Consider the following 27,353-nt stretch of genomic DNA (forward strand, 5'->3'; position numbering starts at 1 on the left):
TTAAAGACAAGAGAAGTGGTGTGCATACACGACATTGGCCCCAACTGCCTTGGCAAGCTCCACCAACATCACCTTGAGCTTCCCGATGCGCACAACGACATTGGACTGGCGTGCCTAGAAGTTACAGCGGAGGTTGAAGACGGAGTCGATGAGGAAGGCAACATGATAGGGGTTGATCTTGTCGAAGCAGTAGACGGGGAGGACAACGAGGGCTTCTTTGTTGGCGGCGGTGAGGCCATCGTTGTCGAGGAGACCAAGGTCGTTGCAGAACCAGACTATTGCAGCATGGCGGAGGGCAACAGTGTTGGAGGGGTCGCGGGGGCGGTGGGGCTCGAGGGAAAGAAGGGGTGTGGAGGGGGTTGGCAGAGACGGTGGATTTGAAGAAGGTTTTGGAAGGACTGGGAGGGCACGAGTGAGAGAGAGGCAGTGAGAATATAAAAGGAAAACTCTTTTGACAAAGATAGGTTTTTAAAACCGTCTTTAAAATATTGTATTTAAAATCGGTTGTTGAAGAAACCGACGTCATAAAATGTTTTCAAAAACGGTTTTCAAAAAACTGCCTTTAAAAAATTGTAATTATTTACAAAATTATCACTACTTTACATATTACATCGGTTTTTATATAACCGTCTTAAAACCTGCATCTTAAAAGATCATTTTTATAGTAGTGTTACTGATAATTTCAAATTATTTTGACGTCTTAATTCATTCAATTATATATATATATATATATATATATATATATATATATATATATATATATATATATATATAATAAATTATCTCAATTCTGATGTAAGAGTTATGTAAACTTAAAACATACACATTTAATAATAAAAAATTCATTTTAATTAAAAATAATTTTAAGGTAAAGTAATTTATGTTTGAATTAATATTTTAATTCTAAAAGTAAGTTAACAATCAAATTTAATATAAATTTTCATGAATCAATATAATTGTGAGTTGAAGTTTATTTGGATGAAGTAACTTTTGGTCCAAAGAATCAATTAAAGCTTTTTTTTATTTTTTAATGAATTTTTGTATTTAATTTTGATGTAATAAATTCATATGAATTTTGATATCTTTTATAAGTCAGTTTTTATGATTTTTAGATTTCCTAATCAATTTAAATGATTAGTGGAAATTTAATTTAAGTGAGAATTCAGTTTCTAGTGAATGTTTAAAGGGAAGCCTAGCCTATAAATAGAGATAACTTTGTAATATAGAGACAAGTTGAATTGGAATGAAATGAATTTTCTTTTTTTTGAGATTTTTTCTTTTTTTTTATCAGCAAAAGATATTCATATATATTAACCTATAACTTATTACTTACTTTTTCACTTATTTTTAGATTGTGCCATCAATATGTTTTCCTAAAACAAAACTAAAAGTCACTTACCTAAGTTTGAATTCTTTAAGGGATCCTATTCATTTTGGTGTTTGTATCATATCAAACTCAGAGCTGGACATGACAAACAATGGGTATCGTCTCGTCCCGACCTTAGGAGATAATTCTCGTTCTGGTTGAATATCAATATGGGTATGGATAATGCTTGACTTTTTAAGATGAGGATGCGAGAACAATATGGGTACGTATCTAAGTGTCCCCTACCCGACATATATAATTATTAAAATACCCTTATTTTATTTAATTTTTTTAGCTTTGTTCAATTTTTTTAAAATTAACTTTTAAACTTGATTCCTTGAATAAATAATATATTTAACTTTATTAATTTTTTAAAATTAACTTTTTAAACTTGATTCCTTGAATAAATAATATATTTAATTTTATTCATTTTTTAAAAAGTTTATTTCCTTATGTATTTTTTTGCAAAAAAATATTTTTTAATTATAAGGTGGATACGGGCGAGGATGGAGATCAGTACGAGAATGATTTTGAGGAAATGGAAAAGAAACTGCAAATCACATATCTATCTCCTCCTTGTTGCCATGTCTACGCATAACAATGATTTTGAACAAAAAAACAAAAAAAGATCAATCCAAATTCAGACAGGGTTCAACACAGATAATCCAACACAAAACACACTGTTGGTTATGGGTGTGTGGGAGGGTTCAACGTAGATAATCCAACACAAATATCACTTTTTTTATAATGAAAATGAATATATTTATTGAGTTATTAATAGTATTATTCTTTAATTTATGAGTAATGTTATGTATAAACTATCACTTAAATTATTAATACGTACTATCACTATCGATATTTTTTTAATAAAATTTGAATTTATTATAATATTAATTTAAAAAATGAATTTAATTATTTTTTATTAATCTTAATGAATTAAATATTTATTTCTTAAACCCTCTTCTCTTATTTATAAGACCAAATTACTCAATTTATCACAATTAAAAAATAATTAATTTAATTGATATCAATAAATAGGTCCTAAATTTATATTTATATATATATATATATATACTATCATTTGTCGTCAATATTTCTTTTATTTTCATTCTCTTCTACTTGTTTGTCATTATAATTTTTTGATCAATATAACCTTTCTTTTAATTAGGTGCATTTAAATTTAAAAATAATTATTACAAGAAGTATTATAAATTACATCTTATATAAAACATAAGTACCGCTCTCAATTTGAGCTTTATAGATAGGACCAGCTTTCGACGGAAGTACTGTATATAAGAAAAAGGTATTATATTAAATTGAGTAAAAAGGAAAGGTTTAGGATAATTAGTGTCGTTATACCATTGGTTAATAAAAAATTAAAAAAACATATTTATTATATAAATTATAAGAGAGTGTGAAAAAAATCACAAACGATAAAATATTTTGTCTTCTAATAAAAATATTTTTATTTTTAAGTGTCATAATCAAAATCTTTAAAACACCTGTTAACATATTTGAAAAAAAGAAAAATTGACCACTGCATGCAAATCTGAAGCGAGGCACAAACAATGAATACTCTATATGAAAGTAATAATCGCTCAATAACTTCTTAGTTCTCTTTCAGGTCCACTCAAAGCATGCTTCTTAAATCTTCACTTCAGTTTTAAATTGACACGTCAAGAAAAGAATACATGCAGCAACAACACGTGGGAACAAAGGGCAAAAGAAAAAGCAAAAATATATAGCGAAAATCCAAATGGCAAGACTCAATCCAAAAAGTTTTTATTTTATTTTATTTTTACATCCATATCCATGTGCCACAGCTCCTTGAAAGCAACTCTAATTGGAACACGACGAAGGAATGGACATCAAAAGTCCAATTCGTAATATGCAGGAAAAACAAAAACTTCTTATATCCAAGAAGTTACATGGCAATTCAAGTGTAAGGTGCAATACTCGTATATTTGAAGAACGTAGAGTTGGAATTGGAATGCTTGCCACAACATAAATTGTATATATATACAAAAAGAAAAAAGAAAAATCATGTGCCTAGAAAATACACTTTTAATTCAAGATAATATTCAATGAGTTTATTTTTTATATACTATTAGTATAAAAATTTCACATTATCAAATAATTATAACTATTTTAAGATATTTTAATATATAATTTATTAATTTAAAATTAATAAAAAGAGCTTTAATATAAAAACGGTTGAATTCTCACTTTTCAATTCGTGTGCTTTTTCTTTATTGAAATTAAATTTTACTATTCTCTTTTCTTTATTAAATGAGCTAGTTTAAGTTATTGAATCAAAAGAAAATCAAAAAGTTAATTTTGGAGTAAAAATTTATAAATGGATAAAAGATTAATAAATATATACACTAAAGAGTGTCGTATATTAATATTTCAAAGTTAAATCAGATTTTATATTTAATATATAATAACCCCACCACCCTACCAGACAGTTTTGGATCCCATGTTTCCTTACCCCTCTCAATTTCTCTCTCTACTGTTTTGGTAGCAAAAAGAGACAAAACAGCTACATGCATGAATTCTGCAGCTATCAAATGTAACTGTAGTTAAAGAAACTCACCAGCCAGCTGTGCCAAGAGTAGTGATGAAAAGTGTGATGCTTTGTTAAATAGAGTCTTGAGTTGTCCCAATTAATTCTTCACAAATTCTCAATATGGGTTGTAGTAGCAGATGGAATTGCTGTGCATGGTGGGGTTCAGAAGCATTTTCAACACTGAAGCTCTTGTTCTTGGTGCCTCTCATTGTGGTTGTTGGCTTTGCTTCTGTGAAGGGTCCAAGCCTTTGCAGATGGGGCTTCATTGCAGATTGTTCTGTCTCATTTACTCCTCTTCCTTCTTCTTCAAATTCCTCTTCACAAATACTTCATCAATCTGTAAGACCTCACTTCTTTCACTCTTTCTTAATTTCTCTGCTTTGGTAATGGTGATCGATTTTCTTTCAATTCTAATTTTACTGTTTAATTTACATTTTCTTAGCAAGATCTTTAATCTGTGTAGAAACATCCCTTAGAGAATTAACTAAGAGTCCAGTGATTATATACTGTGAGTATAAATAATTATTATAAAGTAAAAAGTTTATGATAGTTTATAATTAAATAAAATTGCTTTACACAGAAAGTATATAAATTATTTTTTTCGTTAATTAATGCAAAGATTAGATGAAGTTATTATATTTAAAAAATAAACAAATGTAATTAATGCCACCCGTTTTTATTTAATTATCTTTCACTTAATATTTTTTCCAATGATTAATAATAATGGTTTTGAATTAACTTATTTTAAAAAATAAAAAATAATATATATATATATATATATATATATATATATATTAATAGTCTAAAATAATTATAGACTATTGTTTAATCACATACTATTGATTTTCATTAATATTGACTTGAAAATCATACCAATAATAATAGGTGATTATATGATAATATAAAATTATTTTATTTCTTATATTTTCGTTACACTGTTAAAAAAAAGAAAAATCATCTTTCATTAGGTTCTTGAAATAGATTTTGTGTCAAAGATTATTTCTCAAAACCAGGAGAACGCGACATTTCTTCTTACTTTGAGAAGAGTAATGATGGGTCATGGGTGACTAGAGCTAACTCTATAACTGCTATCCAAAATAAGAGTTTAGTCTTTAGCCTTTACAAGCTAACGAAACTCGAAATTTTGTACTCACAGATGCTTTTCTTCCAAATTCTACTCTAATACGCTTCCCGCTGTTCTATGTTGCGTCCAACAGTGATAATTCTCGAGCACATGCACTCACATTACATGCTTTGTAATTTCCTGATTCTCCTCTTATGTCCGTCATGCTTTTTCATTTTCTTTTTTTCTTTTTTCTTTCTCTTATGGGTAAACACTTGGCAAGCATTTTGTATACAAATATTTTGCTGTGTTATAATTATAGTGATGTATGTTTTTGGTATTATTTCTTTTATGGCAGAAGTATTGCCATTAAGTATTACAGCATCATCTTGCAACAAAAACCCAATGAACTTATATCTTGTTAGTTAAGTTTAAGTGGAACTTAGTCTCTTTAACGAAAATTTCATGTTTGAGCTTAATTTACAGATGAAAATAAAGTTAAAAAGAAAGACTTCATTAAAAATGGTCAATTATTTTATTTTATTTTTACAAAAATTAGTCATAAGGTTTATCTGGACCAATTTCAAAAAACAAAAAATTAAGAATTTTCGTATTGTTGTTGCTTTACTTTGCCATGGAACTGCCAATTTGTTCTTTGTCAATGAAAGGATTTGAACTAACGCAGAGTTGTTTTTGTAAATTGGATGTTACTTTTTAATCGTTGCTTAATTTATGTACCAATCATATAGGAACAACTTAGTTGCGAATTTCAGGCATAAAGTTCTGGATTATTCTTTCTTTTCCCTCTTTCCCTTTCGTAAGTTTGTAAATTACGCAGCTTGTCTTGTAGTGTGACTTTTGGAGCATTTCCCTAGCTATTATTTCTTTTGTTAAAATGCTAAATGTTTTCTTTTATTTTATTTGTGGAGAAAGCCCTGCCTCTCTGTTTGTACTTTCGATCTAGATCCCGTATTTGGGTTGAGTAATTTTATATTTTTTTGGTAAACCTTTCTAAAAATATTTTATAGAAAAAGTATTAATTAAAAAATATTTTTTTATGTTTTAGAACGTAATTTTTTTTAATATTTTTATATTTAGTAAGATTTTGTAGGAAGATTTGTAATTAATATTCACTTGGATTTGAAAATATGAACTGCCTTAAGAGTTAAGAATACCCTTCATCCCATAATAATTATCGTCCTAGATTTTTTATACAATTCAAGAAAAATTAATAAATTGTTCTAAGAACATTAATTAAGAAAATAAAAGGTAAAAGATTTTATTGGAAATCATGTGGGAGTTCATTTGTTCATTTTAAAATCAGAGGAAGTTCATTTTTTTGCATTCCAATAAATTTTTTTTCTTTTTTTTCTTTCTTAATGAGTTCCCTTATAGCACCAGTAACATTTCCTTATTTTTGGTCAGGCTAAATTGAAACTTTTGGTTTGGTTAATTTTTCAAATCCATGATTTTTGTTTTCATGATTTTTAATTAGAATGTTTGATCCTCCTGATTTTAAAAATTAACGATTTTGGTTCATTTATTAGATTATTAACTAATAATTATGAATATAATGGTTTTTACTAATTTATAATTAATTTAATAACTTTATTATTCACAATTATTAGTTAATAATCTAACAGATGAATCAAAATCATTAATTTGTAAAATTGGAAAATTAAATGTTACAATTTAAAATTAGAAGGACCATAATTTAGAAAATTAATGGGACCAACAAAATTAGAATTTAATCTTTAATGGAATAAAGAGAGGAGTATGAGATACATTAAATGTCTTTAAAATCATGATTGCACATTTTAAATGTGTTTGAGTTGTATTTATAATTGTTTGGAAAAAATTTGATCTTTCCAAATCAGTTGCATATTATGTGAATTAATTTTAATGGAAGTAATTATCTTTTCTGTGGTGTAATATTAATTAGGGTGTCAATACACCAAAAAAAATTAATTAGAGTGTCAGGCTTATTATTTTTTTTAAAAAAATTGTTAAAAGCATTTGTTTTACGGATTATTTCTTGATTCTCATAAAGATTATTCGTGAGAATATACTATGAGAATGCTATACCTAGGTATTTTTAGATAAATGTGTTTGGTTAACTATTAAAGTTGGGTTGGAATCTTTTTGATAATCTTAGGAATAATTAAAGATGTGTTTGATGCACATTTTTTTTTTCAGTAATATGTATATTATAATTAATAAAATATCAGTATTGTGTTAAAATTATTATTATTTTTTGCACTGAGGATCACCATTAAAAAAAAAAAAAACAAATACAACTGCATGTACGATTCAAGGGTGACACCAAGAATTAAAAGAAGCAAATTTCATATTATAAAACTGTAAAAAAAATATTGATTGATTTTAAGGCAAATATCGGGTCAATTGAAATAACAGAAATTGTTAGCAAGAATATATGTTTGCACACTAGCTATTTTTTCATACTAATTGCTGTTGTGTATTGATTTACCAACATGGGACAATTAATCTGGTATGAGTTCAATATTTACGTGAATTAGAGTGTAGTGAGTGTAATGGGTAGTTGGGACCTGGGAGAATAAATATAAATTTTTACTCGCATGATGCATGGATTCCAGCCCAATGGAAATAAATTTTCTCAACCCCTTCCTCTATGGAATAAATAATGATTGAAGGTGAGATTATAACTTTTCTAAGAATAAATATATATTCAGCAATAATTATTGTATTACCTTAAATGTGGAAGTAACCTTGTCCCTTCAGCATGGTATGTGGCATGATAAATAATCTTGTCTTTTAAGTATGTAATCATGAATTTGATTTATGACCTGTGTGTAAAAAAGTGTGTAAAAATATTTGTTGAGAGTGATCAATCTCTTAATATATATTTTTATTAATTGTTCTTCTTATGCTTTGTGATTAAGTGAATGATAATTTTTTATTGGTTTTGGAGCAAGAATGAGAATTAGATAATTCTTTATATCAAATTGTCATTTAAATTGAAATCTAAGCATATTTGACAGTTTAACAAAAGTTAATGACTTGCGTTTTTTTGAACAGAAAGAAACTGAAGTTTTCAATGTCTCCAAACCCGAGTTCAATTTAGCTCCTGTGAATAAACCAGATGAATCTCACCCAAGACTGAAGCAGAAAAGAAAGTTCAGTTTCTTAGATAGAACCGAAGTTGTTCTAGCACAAGCTCGAGCTGCAATCAGAGAAGCCAGAAACAGGAATCGAACACTAGATTCAGATTATGTTCCAACAGGTCCAATGTATTGGAATGCTAAGGCATTTCACAGGTACATAATGCACTATGCCATGCACTGCTCTTCACAATGACCAATTACAAATTTGCATAGTAATAGTATACAAAAATCCCAATCAATATTGGAGAATGGTCAAATGTGCACAACAATTCTTTCAATACCACAAGCACAATAAGTGAACAATGTTACATGCATTTTTTTTGCTATATTAATTCACTGCTCATAACAAATCACTCCTTGAAAAATTGCTATGACAGGAGCTACTTAGAAATGGAGAAACAGTTCAAAGTATTTGTGTACGAAGAAGGGGAGACTCCAGTTTTCCACAATGGACCTTGCAAAAGCATATACTCCATGGAGGGTAACTTCATACATGCTATTGAAATGAATGACCATTTTCGAACTAAAGATCCCAAGAAAGCACATGTGTTTTTCCTTCCTTTTAGTGTAGTAATGATGGTTCGATTTGTGTATGAAAGAGACTCACGTGACTTTGGCCCTATTAAAAAAACAGTCATAGACTATGTCAATCTCATTGCTACAAGATACCCTTATTGGAATAGAAGCCTTGGAGCTGATCACTTCATGCTTGCATGCCATGACTGGGTAAACATACCTCAGCACCACTAATTCATCATTCCCTACATTGTTGATTTAGAATGCATAAATAATTTATATTTTAATACCAACAAGTCTATGATTTAAGTGGTACTTGACTTGATCCTTTTAAGTAAGGTTTTTTGATTTTTTTAAATAAAATTTTGAGTTTGATCCTTTTAAGTAAGGTTTTTTGATTTTTTTAAATAAAATTTTGAGTTTAAGTCTTGTGTACTAAAAAAAACATGATTTGAAAGAATAAATTTCATTAAAAGTGATAAGTTAAGTTCTTTTTGACAAAAATTAGTTATTAATAAAATTGAAATAAAATTGATAAATACTTTGTATCAAAAACATAATTAAAAAAATTATAATTGTAAAAGTTTTTATATTATTAATCAATCAAAAATTATTTTTAATATAATTTTCAAAATAATTATTATTAAAAAGTCAATAAACTTACTGTATTTAATAGTTTGTGATTGGACAGACGCGATTGCATGTATTATTTATTTAATAATTTGAGGTATGAAAATTTCACTAATTAATTTTGTTATTGTCTTTTTTTTATTATGTGTAGGGGCCAGAAGCATCATTCTCCTTACCTTACCTGCACAAGAACTCTATTCGAGTACTTTGCAATGCCAACACCTCTGAAGGATTCAAGCCTGCAAAGGATGTTTCATTTCCTGAAATCAATCTCCAAACCGGTTCAATAAATGGTTTCGTTGGTGGGCCATCTGCATCTAAACGTTCAATTTTGGCTTTCTTCGCTGGGGGAGTTCATGGCCCCATTAGGCCAATTCTTCTTGAGCATTGGGAAAACAAGGATGAAGATATTCAAGTTCACAAGTACCTCCCAAAGGGTGTTTCTTACTATGGCATGTTGAGGAAGAGCAAGTTTTGCCTCTGCCCTAGTGGGTATGAGGTCGCTAGCCCTAGAGTGGTGGAAGCAATTTACACAGGGTGTGTTCCTGTGCTCATTTCAGAGCACTATGTTCCTCCTTTTAGTGACGTTTTGAATTGGAAGTCGTTCTCAGTTGAGCTTTCAGTGAAAGACATACCCATCTTGAAGGACATTTTGATGAGTATTTCCCCAAGGCAGCATATAAGAATGCAGAGAAGAGTAGGACAAATTAGAAGACACTTTGAGGTTCATTCTCCACCCAAGCGATTCGATGTGTTTCACATGATCCTTCATTCTGTGTGGCTTAGGAGACTCAACTTCAGAGTCCGTGATGATCAATGACTCTTAAGTTGTGACTTATGGCTTCATGTTTAATAAATTACTTCATAGACAATGATGCCCTTTCATTATTCCATCCCAAATTAACTAATGTTTAAGATTTTCTTTACACAAAACTAGAAAATAAATATTTTAAGAGAATTAATATTTAGTTGGGGGATAATTTTAATTATTAGAATATTCTTGTTTTCTCTCTTAATTTCAATAAATATATTAGTAAATTTTTTAAAACAACATTATGTATATATATATGTGAAAATTAGAATAAATATTTTGAATATTTCAATATCAACCAATTTAAATATTTTTTTAAAGGTTAAAATTATAGTCATTTTGGAACATAGACAGTAATATGGAGCTAGAGTTATGTTAAATACAGGTCAGAAAAATAAAACTCATGAAAATTTGTAAACCAACGAAACTTACAATAAGTTCAGCAGTGATCTTTTGTCTCATTTTTTTACATTTCTTTAGTCTCTTTATTTTTTGGTTAAACGTTGCTTTTTAGTTTATTATGTTTTAGTAATTTTTTTTTACTTTATTACATTAAATTTTAAAATTTCTATTTTGTTTTTTTTATGTTTTTGAAAATTTTATTTTGTTAATTTTTTTCATAAGAACACTAATACTTAGAAAAGAATAAAAAAAAAAAAGGAAAGTTCGATGGAATTCAAGCTCATGAAATTTTATGTTAAAAACATGAGTAATTCATTAATATTTTAAAATTTAAAATAAAAAAAAAAAGGAAAGTTCGATGGAATTCAAGCTCATGAAATTTTATGTTAAAAACATGAGTAATTCATTAATATTTTAAAATTTAAAATAATTAATTGTTTTACTTATATTAAATAGTTGGTGAAAATTTAAAAAAAGATGCACGTTTAAACAAGGTTGGAATCGTTTTGATTTTAATTTCACCACTCGAGTGGGATGCACATTTAGACAAGGATGGAATCGTTTGACTTGGATTTGGTTACTCCTTCCCCCAACACGCTGCCACCTTCTAGGGAAGGTAAGGGACCGAGTGACCGATAACAACACCGATTTCCAAATATATATCTCATTCCTAAGCTCACACACATCTTTTACGTTACATTTCATTATTAGATGCTTTCAATCGTTAAGACACATGTCACCACCAAAAGAGCATCTCATAACAACGTGTCACACCTCCCAAGCACACGTGTCACTCACAACACAACCCTCACCTATATATAAATTATCAAACCCTCCTTCCATTCCTCCACATCTCAATCTCAATATCTACACAAAAGTGTTCCACTTGAGTGAAAAGTAGTGTGTTAAGAACTAAACAATTTTTCAATGGCGTCCAAGAAACAAGAGGAGCGAGCTGAGGCAGCTGCGAAAGTTGCTGCCAAAGAACTCGAACAAGTCAACAGAGAAAGAAGAGACCGTGATTTCGGTGTTGTTGCTGAACAACAACAACAACATCATCAGGAAGATCAACAAAAACGTGGTGTAATCGGGTCCATGTTTAAGGCGGTGCAAGACACCTACGAGAACGCCAAGGAAGCTGTCGTTGGCAAGAAAGAAGCTACTAATAACGCGTACAGTAATACAGAGGTTATTCACGATGTTAACATTCAGCCCGATGACGTGTCGGCAACGGGGGAAGTAAGGGACATATCAGCCACAAAGACTCATGATATCTACGATTCTGCCACGGACAACAACAACAACAAAACCGGTTCCAAGGTCGGAGAGTACGCAGATTACGCTTCTCAGAAGGCCAAGGAAACAAAAGATGCAACGATGGAAAAAGCTGGAGAGTACACAGATTATGCTTCGCAGAAAGCGAAGGAAGCGAAGAAGACGACCATGGAGAAGGGTGGAGAATACAAGGATTACTCTGCGGAGAAAGCTAAGGAGAGAAAAGATGCTACTGTGAATAAGATGGGAGAGTATAAGGACTATGCTGCGGAGAAAGCCAAAGAGGGGAAAGATGCTACTGTGAATAAAATGGGAGAGTATAAGGACTATGCTGCGGAGAAAACGAAAGAGGGGAAAGATGCCACTGTGAATAAGATGGGAGAGTATAAGGATTACACTGCGGAGAAGGCGAAAGAGGGGAAAGATACGACGTTGGGGAAGCTTGGGGAGCTGAAGGACACGGCTTCGGATGCGGCGAAGAGGGCCGTGGGTTACTTGAGCGGCAAGAAAGAGGAAACTAAAGAGATGGCTTCGGAGACCGCCGAGGCGACGGCGAATAAGGCAGGGGAGATGAAGGAGGCAACAAAGAAAAAGACGGCGGAGACCGCGGAGGCGGCGAAGAATAAGGCGGGGGAGATCAAGGACAGAGCCGCGGAGACGGCGGAGGCCGCGAAAAACAAGACCGCGGAGACCGCGGAAGTGACGAAGAATAAGGCTTTGGAGATGAAGGATGCAGCGAAGGACAGGACCGCTGAGACAACGGATGCGGCGAAGCAGAAAACTGCACAGGCAAAGGAGAACACCAAGGTCTCAACTTTGCATCTTTTAAAGGATAATTTGTTTATTTTTCCTTCGAGATTAGTTGAAATTACTTTTATTCTCTTTAAAATGGTGCATGTATCTGTGGAATGTAGTGGATTTCGTCCTCGTCTGCTTAAAGGACTAAAAAGTTATCATTTTTAATATGCATATATCTGAAATGTGCTGATGTAAGTACATTTTGTCCATGAATCTCACCACATATATCTGAAAATGTGTTAGATAAGTAGATGCAATGGTGTGAAGTGTGGCAGAAGAGTAGATTTTAATCATGAATCTTCGAATGCCACTAATGAAGAAGGTTGAGGATGAAAAACACTTTCTCTCTCCATATTTTGATATATGAGATGAGGGGACTAAAATCACTTATAAGATTGAAAACCTAAAAACTAGTTGTACTTATTTATTAACAATCTAGGTCGTTACTTATCTGCACTGCCATGAATGTGTATGTTTTGTTTTCCTAATTTTATGTATTTGAACTTTCTGAATCCGTCACTCTGATTATACATGGGTACATTAATGTGCATATACTAGTTGTTGATGTTTGAGAAAATTGAATAGTTTTTGTGGATGTGATGTGATGCAGGAAAATGTGAGTGGTGCAGGTGAAACTGCAAGGAGGAAAATGGAAGAGCCAAAGCTTCAAGGTAAAGAAGGGTATGGGGGCCGTGGAGACAAGGTGGTGGTGAAAGTGGAAGAGAGTCGACCAGGGGCAATTGCGGAAACGCTGAAAGCCGCCGACCAGATTGCGGGACAGACCTTCAACGATGTAGGACGCTTCGATGAAGAGGGTGTCGTCAATGTGGAGCGCCGCAAGAAATAATTAAAACGTGATCTATGATACAACAATATTAGTATATATAGACGCATGCAGTTTATATAGTATATATTGTCATGTTGTATGTTTTTACATTTTGGTTTGCTTGTTTACATTCTCTTCAAAAAAAAAAAAATGTGTAGTACGTGTAAGGTTTTGAAGATTGGTTCTAGGCTCCGTGGGAACCATTTCAACAATAAACATTTTGCGCGTTCTTGTACACGTAGTGATGAGAAGAGATGCCTTATGGGCAGTATCATCTAAAACTTATTTTCATCCATCATAGAATTTGGATCTATTGGACTGGACTGAACTGAACTGAATGATCCTTTTTTCTTTTTTAATTTCATTCACTAACAAATACATAAAACACCAGATATTAACTTAGCCAGTATGAATTTTAACTATTTTGTCTAATGCTATGACTTATCACTGTCTGTATCATCTTTAATTCTTTTTTCATATTATTTATATTAAATAAAAGTTAATAATTAAAATTACCTTCCAACTTGTATCGCGCATCTTTCATTTTATTTGTGTGGATAAAAATAATCCTTTCACTTGGAATCTCCATTTTGAAATGATCATTCTAAAAATTATTTGTGTGGATAAAAATAATCCTTTTATTTGGAATCTCCATTTTGAAATGATCATTCTAAAAGGTAAATTTTACCTTTTGGAATAGATTTTTGGAACAATTATTCTTATTCTAGAATAGCTTAGAGAACTAGAATAGCTTAGAGAATAGTCATTCTAGAACAAAGGAATAGGCTTTCTGATTCCAAAATAGGTGTTCCAAAAAATGCAATCAACATTTCGAATTGTATGTAAAAAAAAAAACATATTTTTGTAACAAGTATTCCGGAAGCTTTGTTTTACTATTATGAAACACCTATTCTAAATGAAAGTTGTGTTCCTGAATGATCATTCCCTAACCAAAAATAAAAGCTTTTGGAATACCAGTTATGAATACAGTTGTCACTATTCATCTTCTGGAAAGGATTGTCCATAAAATAAAAGCTTAGTATAAAAAAGGCGAAAATGCACTTGCACGTCAACCCAACCTCACCGGAGCTATGTAGTTGGAAGAAATCAATGGTGGAGTCGGCACAAATGGAGACGAAGAGGAAGACCTAATGACAGAGCAAACACAAATGAAGTACAAGAACGGGTGGGACTCCCTCGTGGAGTAGCATGCTGAGGAAGAGAAAAGATATAATATGAAGTGGGTAGTTTGAGAATGTTTAAAAATTGAGAGGTGTAGGATTCAAATGTTTTGCCCAGTGTTTTATTCAGGTTTCTACTTTATGACATCTCCCCATTATATTACAAGTCATTGCTTTCTACACATCTCATGTTGTTTTCTACAGTTTGTTCTTCTTGTCGAATGTCCATTTTGAAATGTGAAGTTACATTTTGGAATGCACTCTCTTTTTTCCTTCCAATTTGGAAAGTTAATATACATTCCGAAAAGAGTGCAGGAAGCAAAATGGGAGTGCAGGTAGCAACAGGTAGCAACCTATATTACAGTACCCATTATTATTGGGCCTTTCCTCTTCCTACCTGGCCCAAATATTTTTCCTAGTCTTTAGGAGCTTTAAGTATGTTCTGTTCCAACCCTGGCCTTATTATTTATATTGAAATATAGGAACTGATTGGACATTAAAATATTTTTTATAGACACCCAAGACCAAGAGTATAGAATTCCGGTGACCTCATAATAGTAGCATACCAGTCACTCAAACAAACATAACCAGAAAGACGTGTATAATTTATTAAAAATATGATTGATTTTTTTTTCTAAATAAATATAAGTGAATACACTTTTTAATACATATTTTATTATTAATTAAAATTTAAGTTTAAATATGTTTTTAATCTCTTAAATGTGAGTCACTTTTTTTAATTCTTCAAATTTAAAATTGTTTTTTTAAGTTCATTAAATCCGCAAAATGTTCTTATTTTTTATCATCATAATTTAATTTTATGTTTTATATTTCAAAGTACGATTTTTTGGTGATTTGAAATTGCTAAAATCAAGTCAATAAAAAAATTAAAGTAATTTTTAAAGCGATGAATGAGTTTTTATTTTTTTTCACTAGATTATGACAACTTTTAATCACCAAAAGTGTAATTTAAAATATAAAATAGAAAATTAAATTTTGACAATAAAAAATTGTCACAAATTGTGAATATTTTATTTTATGTTTGACCCATGTTGTATAGAAGGATTAAAAAGAGTATTTTATAGATTTTAAGGACTAAAAAAATTAACTTTAAATTTGGAGAACTAAAAAGAAAATGATTCAACTTTAAATGACTAAAAACATATTTAAACCTAAAATTTATTATAAATTACAATATTATAAATAAGATTCATTAAATTAGAATTGAAATCAATAAAGTTTGGTTATTTGTAATAAATTTTAGAAATAAAAAAGTTTATTGCTGTTTTTTTTCATAGAAACACACGACAAAAAAGTGGTAGGGAATGTTGGTTCTTTTGCACCCAAAAAAAAAGTTAGCTTTTTAGTATATATTTTCTATTTCTGTTATAAATCTTTTAGATGCATGACTTTACAATAAGTTTTCTTACCCCTGGGGGCTGGGACCAACCTTTCCATTCACCATTTGGATTCTTGCAAAACATCAAAAATCTTAAATTGGAAAGGTTCTTCGTTCACCTCATGTTGGTTGTTCATATCATTGTGTGGCTGCGGTACCGCTCCATTATTACACATCTATTATTGCACCACTTGCGTTTGTACGTTTAAATCCTCACTTGCTCAGCAAGAGATTTGCCTTCATCTTACTAATATAAAAAAAATGTCAAACTTGGCAGCTTGCATGAGGTACTAGTACAAGCAGTAGCCATTTTGATAAGCACAACATGGTAATTATAAACTCTAACAAAACTTTCAATTGCGGAATTAATGATACACCTGGGAGTCTGGAGATTAATTAATTTTCTGTGTCATGATTATGAGTTAGATAGCAAATAATATATATATATATATATATATATATATATATATATATATATATATATATATATTGTTGAATTGGATTTGGATGGATTTTTTAGAAAATATCCTTGTGGGTTTGGATGTATATTTTTATGTAAAAACTATAAATTCGAATATATTTTAATACATAATTTGATTAAATAAGAAGAGTAAATAATTTATATATTGATAATATATAAAGAGTATTTAGCAAAAAAAAAAGAGTGATAAATTACTTTTAAAGTGATATTTTGTGAGAATTTTTGTGTTCTTTTCATTTTATTTTTTTTTTGTAGAAATTCATGTTTGGATGTTAATTTTGTCATGCAAAAGCATAATCATTTAGTAAAAAGAGTCAAAATTTACATTTCATCTAAAGATTTAAAGACTTTGACACTTGCACATGACCATGGTACATTTAGTACGATTGTCCGAAGCAGGACAACCATGATAATATGAAGACTCCCCTTCTGAATAGTGTTAGTCTTTCGATGACGATAGAGGTGAATTAATTATTGTCGTAATCCGCATCAGGATTATCGTATTCATTCCACAATGTTCTAGAGCTTTAGCTCCATAGTTTTTTACCACGGTCGTGGCAAATTTCAACACAGTTGTAGTGTGCCTCATATGAGTTATTATTCTTAGGTAGTTATAAATAAGGGGGATGAAGTCTATAAAAGTGACTTATGACATTTTTATCAATTAGGGAGTATTTTTAGGGTTTTGAGGGTTGTGGAACATAGGCAATACTATAAGGATGGATCGTGATAATCATTCTTCCCTTATTGGTATGTCCATGTTAATTTCATATGAGCTTTCTAGTTGTGCTTTAATCATGAGCGACTAGTCACTCTAGTTTGAGGGTTATAATGTAGTTCTTCAATTATACCCATTTATCTCTTCTTAATGGAATTTCTCATGTTTTATGTTAATTAATTCACTTCCTTATTTCTACTTAATTTTTATTTGGAATTGATTATTCTTATGTTTAATCAGATGTACTGTGATGATTATCTGCGTATGTTTGGTAGGCTTAGGTAGAAAATGTTTTACATCAAATTATATTATCAAACTATTTGGGTAATCTTTAATAAATTAATTAATTCTTAATTGATAATCCCTAGATTTGATTATATCCTTTGACTTAAATTAATATATCTATGATAATTGAAGTATTAATTTAAGGCAAAGAACATCATTAAACGGGAGGAATTTCATGAGAATTGAGATTGAGAAAAAATTGGTGTTAGTGAATCATGATCCGTAGTCGCTTTTAATATCGCTTAAATCTTTTTTTTTTTTGCGACAATTAATTTGGTTTCTATTAAAATCAAAAATCATAAAAATACTTCAATCTTCTTTTAATTATCTCAATTGTTTAGTGTAATAATTTTGGTTATTCTTGAAATATAACTAGTTTCAATGATTTAATATTGAAACTTAGGTCCACGATATACTACTATGTGAGATACAATTACTCCTGTGTAAGTACTATTTTTACTCATCAAAAGTCTTTTATATTATTATTCAATCACATCCTATTAGATATATTAAGTTAATAAACTTTTAAAATAATTATTTTAATAATTTATAATTGATTATATTGAAAAAAAACTCAAGTCTCACATGCTAAAACTAAAGTCAAGATATAGTATATAAGTGAGGGATAATCATCACCACTTAAATTAATTTTTGGGGTTAAATTAAGCTCAAATTCACATTCTATAAATTTAAGATGATATTTTTAATCAATGTAAGACTTTATTTTTTTCAATAGACAGTGTGTAAACTTTACTTATCATAATAATTCCTTAAACCTAAATTTAAAGGAAAAAAAATTAATCTTAGATGTGATAGATTGCGGAGGAGGGCAATTTCATTAGGATTTGAACTCCAAAGTCCAAAGTATAGAATCGAATGATAGTTTTTTTCACCATATTCTTTTGTGCCAATGTGGAAAGTAGAGAAAATGACGCAACAGATTATGACAACTAGAATGTATGAGAGAAAATTATTACAAACACGAAGGAAAATATTTAAATGAAGAAAAAAAAATTAAAGAGACAATTTATGAAAAAATATTTTTAAAAAAATAGAAAAAATCGTTTAATAAAAATCACTTATTTTATATTTTAAATTAATTTTTTGAAGTTTGTTTCTAATTTCTAAATATATACATATAAGAAAAAAATAATTCATAACATGTTTGGTGACACTAAACTATTTCCTTTGAAAAGATCGAGTACTACTCAGACTCATTAAATATTCGTATTTGGTGTGATTGATTGAATAGTCTACTCAAAATCTAGAGAATTTGATAAATATAATTAAAAAAAAAAGAAAGTTTTATAAGAAAGATAAAAATATTTCATAAAATCAAATATTATTTATTATTAAAGAAAATATAAGATAAAATTATTTTTCCTTATTTTTATTAACTCACTAAAAAATTTGAGATTTTATTATCTGATTTTACCTTTATAAAATGGGTTATTAATGTTGAGGTAAAATAACTTTTAATCCAATTATTATACCTTGATCGTCGAAGACTTTTCTTAGGTATATTTCATCATCATTCGGAGAGAAACTCATGGCAGAACATCATTCTAATTTATTTTTTTACCAAATTTAATAAGAATATTTGGCGCTCATAATGCATGATATTAATGTATTGCCATAAAATATCCTAGCTACCATGGTTCCGATAAAAATTAATTTTCCGGCCACACAAATTAATCAAGAGACTACGCTCTCGTAATCATCCTACAAATTATTTGCTCACGCATTCGTGCCCCAACGAGACTATGAGGCTACTCGCCTCAGTTACGGCTCAATCTCTCCTACTTCCGTTATTGCTTACTTCACCTTTACGGCATATTAAACTGTATCAGTCTTGATATATTCTTATAACGAAGAAATTTGAGTGAGAAATATGTGGATAATTCTTATCATTCATACAGTGTTATAATAATTAACCTTAGCATTGGATTATTATTTTTGTACACTCTTCAATTTCTTCAGATACCATGAATTATGCCTATCAATGTTTAATCCCTCATATTGGAGAAGAAAAATATCCCCCAATACGTGATGGTTGATGTAGGGATGTCATGTTTACTATAAACGCATTGTGAGATAATTCCTAAAAAGGATGATAAAGGAGCCATCAAAGAAAGGAATTCCCAGTTTCCGGCATCTACTCACAATGCATGACAGAGAAAGCAAAAGTTACACATTATTTTGCCAAAAGTAATAAATATCATGCGCCTGGTATCTCTCATCGTATGGCAATTACTTTCAAAAACCAACAGTCCATTTCATGTATGCTATGTCATGATATTTATCATGTTGATGCACGGACACTATATAAAATATGTAGAGCCAGAAAGTGCAAGTGCCTACAATAGGTAATGGCATGACAATAATACCTTATGCCCAAAAGTATCATCAATATTATAGATGACCTTTTTCACTATTAAAATGTTGACGAACCGATGTTGTATATATGATAACTGTTGAAGTGTGTAGTCCACATAAAAGCATGTTGTATGTTGTTATGTTAAGCCATTATAACATCATATGTACGTGATCATGCTATCATTAAGCAATTAGTTTCCTGCTTATGCTATAATATTCTGCCACTGATCGGTGCTAATATTTACTTGATCATAAAGCTGGTATTCGGTATATGCGCGAAAGCAAACAGTGGTGCTTTTGGTGGCGTAATTTTTGGCAAGTCCACATCAAATAGGGATATTATGTTATCTTGCTATTCACCCTATATTAGCAATTTTTTAATTTGCTATATAACAACTATCGGGAATAGACATCCTTACCAATAGCTCCCTTAAAATATCTAGCTTTAGATACATTATTATCATGTGCATATAACATTAACATTTTCCTGTTGCGGTAAGCGTAGTATTATGCCATGATTTTAGCTTCCATGCCATCATGTTATTAAGAGTTTCGTCATTGATGATGTTCACAGTGCCATTAGTTTCCTCGTGAGCAGAAGTGAAATATTGGCATTAATATATTAATAATGCATGATAGGCATTAATGTATTGCCATAAAATATCCTAGCTACCATAGCATGGCTGACATCACCACTACTAAAAAAACCTATTTTTTATGACGTGATTTCGACGACGATTGTCATAGACCTGTCTTAGAAAGCATGCCGGTGATATTTTTGTAAATATTAAAATTTAAAACAAAGACGATTTTGTTTACCCATCTTCAAATAAGTTGTTCTACGATGATTATTTATAAAACCGCCTTAGAATGTATTTGCAAAAGCATAATTAAAGTCACGACTGTACCCCTTCAACCTCACGCTCCGTCTTTTCCCTCTTTTCAGTAACAAATTCATCTCCTCCAAACCCACCTTCCGCTCCTCCCCAACCCTTATCTCCGCCACTCGCCACCTCTTCGCCACCGCTCTCCTCGACGACCCTTCCAATGCCTACTTCGCCCTCGTCTCCCAACATTGCATCTCTCTCTCTCTCTCTCTCTCTCTTTCTCTCTCTCTTTTCCTCAATACAAAAAGGCACACACAAACAAAATCTCTCTCTCCTTTTCTTCCTTTCACTGGAATCAGAATCTCCCCGACAGAAGCAGCATCATCCAAATCACACTTCCAAAACCGAAACCCTAATTTGCACAATGCGTGTGGTTCTGTTCCAAGAATCTCTTCCTTCTATAATAAACTCCTTCCCATGCGTGTAGAAAGAAGCGAAGCCACGATTAGTGAAGAGAGAGAGGGTTTTGTGATTTTTTGAAGAATTGCATTTCGGAGTTAGTCGGAGGTGGAGTTGTCAACTCTGAATTCTTCCTTGAAGCACTTGTCCATTACACCGGGTTCTAGGGTTTTGAGAAACCCTCTCTCTGACGAACAGATCTGGAAGCGCCTCTGTGACGCTGGCTTCGATGAGGAATCGATTAAGCACAAAGATAAGTTTGCACTTATTGCTTACATCACCAAGCTCGAAGCCGAGGTTCGTTGTTCGCTTTCTCTCTCTATAACCTTTTTATTTTTAATTGCAATTTGTTTGAATTGAATTGGGGGAACCGTTAATTGGAAGCATGCAATGCGATCGGGTTAGTGAGGTAATTTGTTATGTTGAGTGGGTTTGGATAATTTATTTAATATTCATTAATAGTCTTTTGAGATGGCTTAGCAATTATTTGGGTTTAATGATGAATTTCATTGTGGATGTCCTATGAAGCCTAGATACGAGATACGATATGGATACGATACGACACAGATACGGAGATACGGAGATACGGAAAAATTTTAAAATTAAAGATACGATACATCTTGGATACGTTAATAAAATATATAAAAAGTTATATATAGTTTCAAATTTTTTTTCTAGAACAGTTAGATTTTTCATTGGAATAGCTTCAAATTCATATTAAAAAATAAAACATGAAAAATTAGGACATAATATTAATGTTGCCTAGACTAGAAAATGCTATCACACATGGGGTATGTTTAATATAGGAGAGGTTTTATTACCTGTCCGCAAATTGGACAAATCCACATCGCTTGCCAGCTGGAATCTTCACATGAACTAATTCACCATACTGATTGAAAACTTGTAGAACTGATGATGACGAGAATTGACGGCAATAAGAGTGCTTGCAAGAGTGGCTGAAAACAACAATGATGGGAACCGATGATGACGAGAATCGACGGCAACAAGAGTGCTTGCAGAACTGCCAATGAAGAGAGTTGTTGAAGAAGAAGTCGTCGTCGAGAAGAAGGTGCCGTTGAAGATGGCTTGCAAAACCATAAACGAGGAAGAAGAATCACGTTGACACGGAAGAGAATCACTTTGAAACTTTGTTTTCAGTTGTCACGTAGTGTGGAGAAGAAAAGAAAATGGGTTTGAGCTTCGTAAGCGTGGAGAAGAAGAGAAGCAAATGGGTTTTGCGAAATAATAAAGTTTCTGCATTTAAAAAATCATAAAAAAAAGGGGTTAAACGTTGTAGTTGTTTCTGAGCCGTATTGGAATCATATTGAAGCCATGTCTAGCCTTAGGAAGCCGTATCTAAGCCGTATCCCAGCCGTATCTTGTATTTTAAAAAAAATAAAAAAAATTGGATACTCCTAGGATACGTATTCGACCGTATCCATGGAGTATCGGTGTCGGATATGGGTGCGACACTGATACTTTTCCTTTTTTCACGTATCCGGGCTTCACAGTGGATCTTCATATGGTATCTTGTTTATTCTAGTATGAGATCTTCTTTTTGCATTGCTGCTTTATTGGTTAAGTCCCAGTTTCTTGATAATTATGGTGGATTGATTCTGTGTTCATGATCTTTAAACGTAGTAGTTAGTGATTAGCTGCTCCTGGTGATGTTATGATTGGATAGAAAGCAGAAGTCTTTGTTTGGAATTTTGTGGTATTGGGGGAAACCGTGGATTCAGGTCTGTTTTTCCTTTTATAGAATGCTTTGAATTGTATGGTTTTAAGTTTGGATTTAATTTTGATACATTCATAGTGCAGTGGATTGAATTTCAATTTTAAATTACCATTGATTTCTTGCAATTTGCGTTGGAAGTGAACAAGTGGAGTATGTAAATCCTAGAGTCACCATTCTGAGGAAGGCTTTACCTAAAAAGATTGTTAAATAATTAACGTATCCAATATTGTATCCACTCCAAAATAATTTGCAAATAAAACTTACACTTTAAAGTTTGAACTTGTTGGTTAATTTTATTTAAATCAAGCAAGAATATTTCTTACTGTACATATTGACATCTCAATCTTTAATTTGCAATTAGGTGGCTGAGTTAGAAATGGATATAGTTTTGCAATTAGTGTGTGTGATGAGTTCTATTATTAGTTCACTGATAACAGAACCTACGTGCAGGAACTAATAAAATAGCACTTCTCAGTGTTATTGTTGGATTACTAGTTAGTACCTTGATTTGCAGGAACTAATAAGAATGTCGTGTCATTGGCCCAAGTCTTTTTTCTTTTTTTCTCTCCAATGCTAGTTTATATTTATTAATATAACCCGTTGGTGATTTTTGAGAGGCACTCAAATTAAGGAGGATTTGTGGTGTTTCCAATGTCTAATTATAAATTAGTTTAATATGGTTGCTTGGGATTGAGAAATGGGAAAACTTTACTTACTATTCTTCAACAGTTAGGACGTGCTTGCCTTGGTGTGGGTTTAGATGGTCTTGATTTGTATGATCTAGCCTACATATAGGATTGTGTGCCAAAGTGAAAAGCTACATGATGATAACTCTCATTATTTAGAGTAATATGTGCTATTTTCTTTTTCCTTAATTAAGTTGAAGCTGATTATATGTATGTAGATAACATAATAACGTATTTTCCACAAGACACTTGTGAATATCATTTGAGATAATAGAAATTTAATATTGTGTACATTCTAAAATATATTGGAACTCAAAAAAATAATACAATAAATTAATTGATTTTGTATAAATTAAATTACATAGTAATAGTTTTATATTCTGTTATTTCGTGTTATTTTATATCTATATCTTAATTATAATATCTTATAATGAACTAATTTATAATATGAGAAGATATATAAATAAAGCAAGAAGAAAAAAGAAACAAGTTGCTTTATAAAATAATTTATAAAACAAAAGAAACAAATGGAGAAATGAATTGAATATGTTGTCGAAATAAATACATTCTAAGATGGTTCTCTAAAAAATCGTCTTAGAATCATAAATTTTTTATTTTTTTTAAAAAATTATATTCTAAGAATGTGACAATTCTAAGATGATTATTTTCCTGAGAACCGTCTTAGAATCTATAGCTTTTCTAAGACGGTTATTTAAGACCTGTTGTAGAAAGTTTTGATTTTCAATGTCGTTCGCTACAAAGGCGGTTCAAAACCGTCTTTAAAAGAGTCATATAACCGATGTAGAATCATCTTTTTGTAGTAGTGCAGCCATCCAAAATTCTCCGATGCGATGCTAAATGTGTTATAATAAATGATTCGAGTAGGTTGTATGCCAATCGATCTCTTAGGATTAAATAAATTCTGACTAGATCAAAATTGACGAGTTGAAAACATTAGATTCAAGTAGATCAATCGATTTTTTTGGACTAAATGAACCTTGACTAAATCGATGCCGACTAGTCGAGAATGTTAGATCCGAGTAAATCAATTAACTTCTTGGACTAAATAAACTCTAGCTAGATTGATGCCGGCTAGTCGAGAATATTAGAACCAAGTAGGTCAATCGACTCCTTGGACTAAATGAACCTTGACTAGATCAAGACTAACTAGTCAAGAGTATTGGATCCAAGTACACCAATCGGCTTCTTGCGTTACATAAACTCCAACTAGATTGAGACCAAGTAGTCAAGAACAATAGATCTAAGTAGACCAATCGGCTCCTTGAACTAACTAAAATTCGACTAGATTAAGATCGACTAGTCAAGAATAATAGATCAAAGTAGACAAATTGGTTTCTTGGATTAAGACAACTTTGACTAGATCAAGACTAACTAGTCAAGAATATCAAATCCAATTAGACCTATCTGCTTCTTGGACAAAGACTAGATTGAGATCACCTAGTCAAGAATAATAAATCCAAGTAGACCAACCAATTTATTGGACAAATTCAACTCCAACTAGTCAAGAATATAAGATTCAAGTACACCAATTGGCTTCTAGGACTAAGTAAACTCCGACTAGATTAAGACCACTAGTCAAGAATAATATATCCAAGTAGACTATGCAACTTCTTGGACTAAGTAAACTCCAACTAGATCAAGACCGACTAGTCGAGTACATTAGATCCCAGTATACCAATCGACTTCTTGGACTAAGTTAACTCCAACTAGATCGAGACCGACTAGTTGAGAATAAGAGATTCAAGTAGACCAATTAGCTTCTTAGACTAAGTAAACTTCGACTAGATTAAGACCAATTAGTTGAGAATAATAGGACTAAGTCAACTTTGACTAGATGGAGATCAATTGGTCGAGAAAATTAGATCCAATTAGACCTATCGACTTCTTGTACTAAGTCAAATTCAACTAGTCAAGAATATAAGATTCAAGTAGATCAATCGACTTCTTGGACAAAGTAAACTATGAGTAGATTGGGACTGACTAGTCGAGTATATTAAATCCAAATAGACCAATTAGTTTCTTGGACTAAACGAACCCTGACTAGATCAATACCGACTAGTCAAGAATGTTAGATCTGAGTAGATCAATCGACTTCTTTGACTAAGACAACTTAAACTAGAATCAAGATCAACTAGTCGGGAATATTAGATCCAAGTAGACCCGTCGACTTCTTGGACTAAATCAACTTTGACTAGATTGAGACTGGCTTATTGAGAATATTATATGCAAATAGACCAATTGGCTTCTTGCACTAAGTAAACTCCAACTAGATCAAGACTGAGTAGTCAAGAATAATAGATCCAACTAGACCAATCGACTTCTTAAACTAAAATAACCTTGACTAGATCGAGACTAACTAGTCGAGAATATTTAATCCAATTAGACCCATCAGCTTCTTGGACTAATACTAGATTGAGACCGACAAGTCAAGAAAATTAAATCCAAGTAGACCAATCGATCTCTTGAACTAAGTTAACTCCGACTAGATCGAGACCGACTAATCGAGAATATAAGATTCAAGTAGACCAATCGGCTTCTTGGACTAAGTAAACTCCGGCTAGATCAAGACTAACTAGAAGAGAATAATAAATTCAACTAGACCAATCAACTTCTTGGACTAAGTATCCAACTAGGTTGAGACTAACTAGTCGAGAAAATTAGATCCCAATATACAAATCGGCTTTTTGGACTAAGTCAACTCTGACTAGATCAAGACCAACTAGTCAAGAATATTAGATCCAAGTAGACCCACCGGCTTCTTGGACTAAGACTAGATCGACATCGACTAGCTGAGAATAATAGGTTCAAGTAGACCAATCGACTCCTTGGACTAAGTTAACTCCAACTAGATTGATATTGATTAGTTGAGAAAATTAAATCCAAGTAGACCAATTTGGTTTCTTAGATTAAGCCAATTTCGACTAGATTGAGACTGACTAGTCAAGAATATTAGATTCAAGTAAACCAATTGGCTTCTTGGACTAAATGAACTCTATCTAGATCGAGACCGACTAGTCGAGAATGTTAAATTCATGTAGATTAATTGGTAACCTAGACTAAATGAACCTCAACTAAATCGAGAGTGACAAGCCGACAATAACATTATCCCTATTGGTTTCTTGGACTAAGTAATCCCCAACTCAAAGATTGAAGGATGATGATACTTGGAATTTGAAGTGACCAAATAGACCAATAACTAAAACAAATAAAATAAAATAAAAAATCGGAGTAAAGTGGAGCAACCCGTGCATATACACGAGCAACTAACTAGTATTAGTATAAAGGAAACGTATTATAAAGATAAATGCGTTAACTTAATTAGTCAGCTAATTCTATAAAATAAGTATTTATATTGTAATTAATTTTAAATAATATGATTATTATATAATTAGAGGAATGTATAAATTAAGACTAAAAAGAAAAATGGAACGTATAAAGCATGTTATAAATATGAGTTGACAGAGCAGCCTAAATCCATTATCACTTTAATGTGTAGATTAAAAGTATAGACACAGTTCTAATTAAAATTATGGAAGAGGAAATAGAATTAACCACTCTTCATTCTTGACAACTAATAATCAAATTTGTAATTAATGAGTTTTGAATAATTACTCTCATACTAATATCAAATTATATTATAAATAATTGAACAAAGCCTTATTCTTTAATGTCTCTCTCGCATAATAAAAATAAAGACAAAAAAAGAAACAGAAATATGTGGAAAAAAATATTAACCGGCATAAGAAAATCAAAAGAAATAAAATAAAATTAGAGAACATCAATTTT

General features: G+C 31.2%; 2 protein-coding genes and 1 pseudogene across 2 annotated transcripts; 2 read left to right on the forward strand and 1 right to left on the reverse strand.

The window, feature by feature from the left end:
- On the reverse strand, positions 1 to 526 carry LOC100776033 (blue-light photoreceptor PHR2-like; annotated as a pseudogene).
- A 3,313-nt stretch (positions 527 to 3,839) lies between these two features.
- On the forward strand, positions 3,840 to 10,159 carry LOC100777099 (probable glycosyltransferase At5g03795). Its single transcript, XM_003541392.5, has 4 exons — positions 3,840 to 4,274; positions 8,056 to 8,294; positions 8,519 to 8,867; positions 9,439 to 10,159. Exons 1-4 carry the CDS (start codon positions 4,056 to 4,058, stop codon positions 10,105 to 10,107), a joined length of 1,476 nt encoding a protein of 491 aa, XP_003541440.1. The 5' UTR covers positions 3,840 to 4,055; the 3' UTR covers positions 10,108 to 10,159.
- A 1,211-nt stretch (positions 10,160 to 11,370) lies between these two features.
- On the forward strand, positions 11,371 to 13,711 carry MP2 (maturation polypeptide). The gene is given in 2 exon segments (NM_001251617.1): positions 11,371 to 12,582; positions 13,184 to 13,711. Coding segments are annotated over 2 exon segments (1,392 nt in total). The 5' UTR covers positions 11,371 to 11,427; the 3' UTR covers positions 13,421 to 13,711.
- Positions 13,712 to 27,353: the final 13,642 nt, after the last annotated feature.

Source organism: Glycine max, chromosome 13 (assembly GCF_000004515.6).
Source record: "Glycine max cultivar Williams 82 chromosome 13, Glycine_max_v4.0, whole genome shotgun sequence".
In the NCBI taxonomy this organism is placed as follows: Eukaryota; Viridiplantae; Streptophyta; class Magnoliopsida; order Fabales; family Fabaceae; genus Glycine; species Glycine max.

Excerpts from the sequence above, each read along its gene's own strand:
- LOC100777099 (XM_003541392.5), top strand. The coding sequence starts at position 4,056 with ATGGGTTGTAGTAGCAGATGGAATTGCTGTGCATGGTGGGGTTCAGAA. Across the intron at positions 4,275-8,055 it reads CACAAATACTTCATCAATCT|AAAGAAACTGAAGTTTTCAA; the intron begins GTAAGACCTCAC and ends TTTTTTGAACAG. Across the intron at positions 8,868-9,438 it reads TGCTTGCATGCCATGACTGG|GGGCCAGAAGCATCATTCTC; the intron begins GTAAACATACCT and ends TATTATGTGTAG.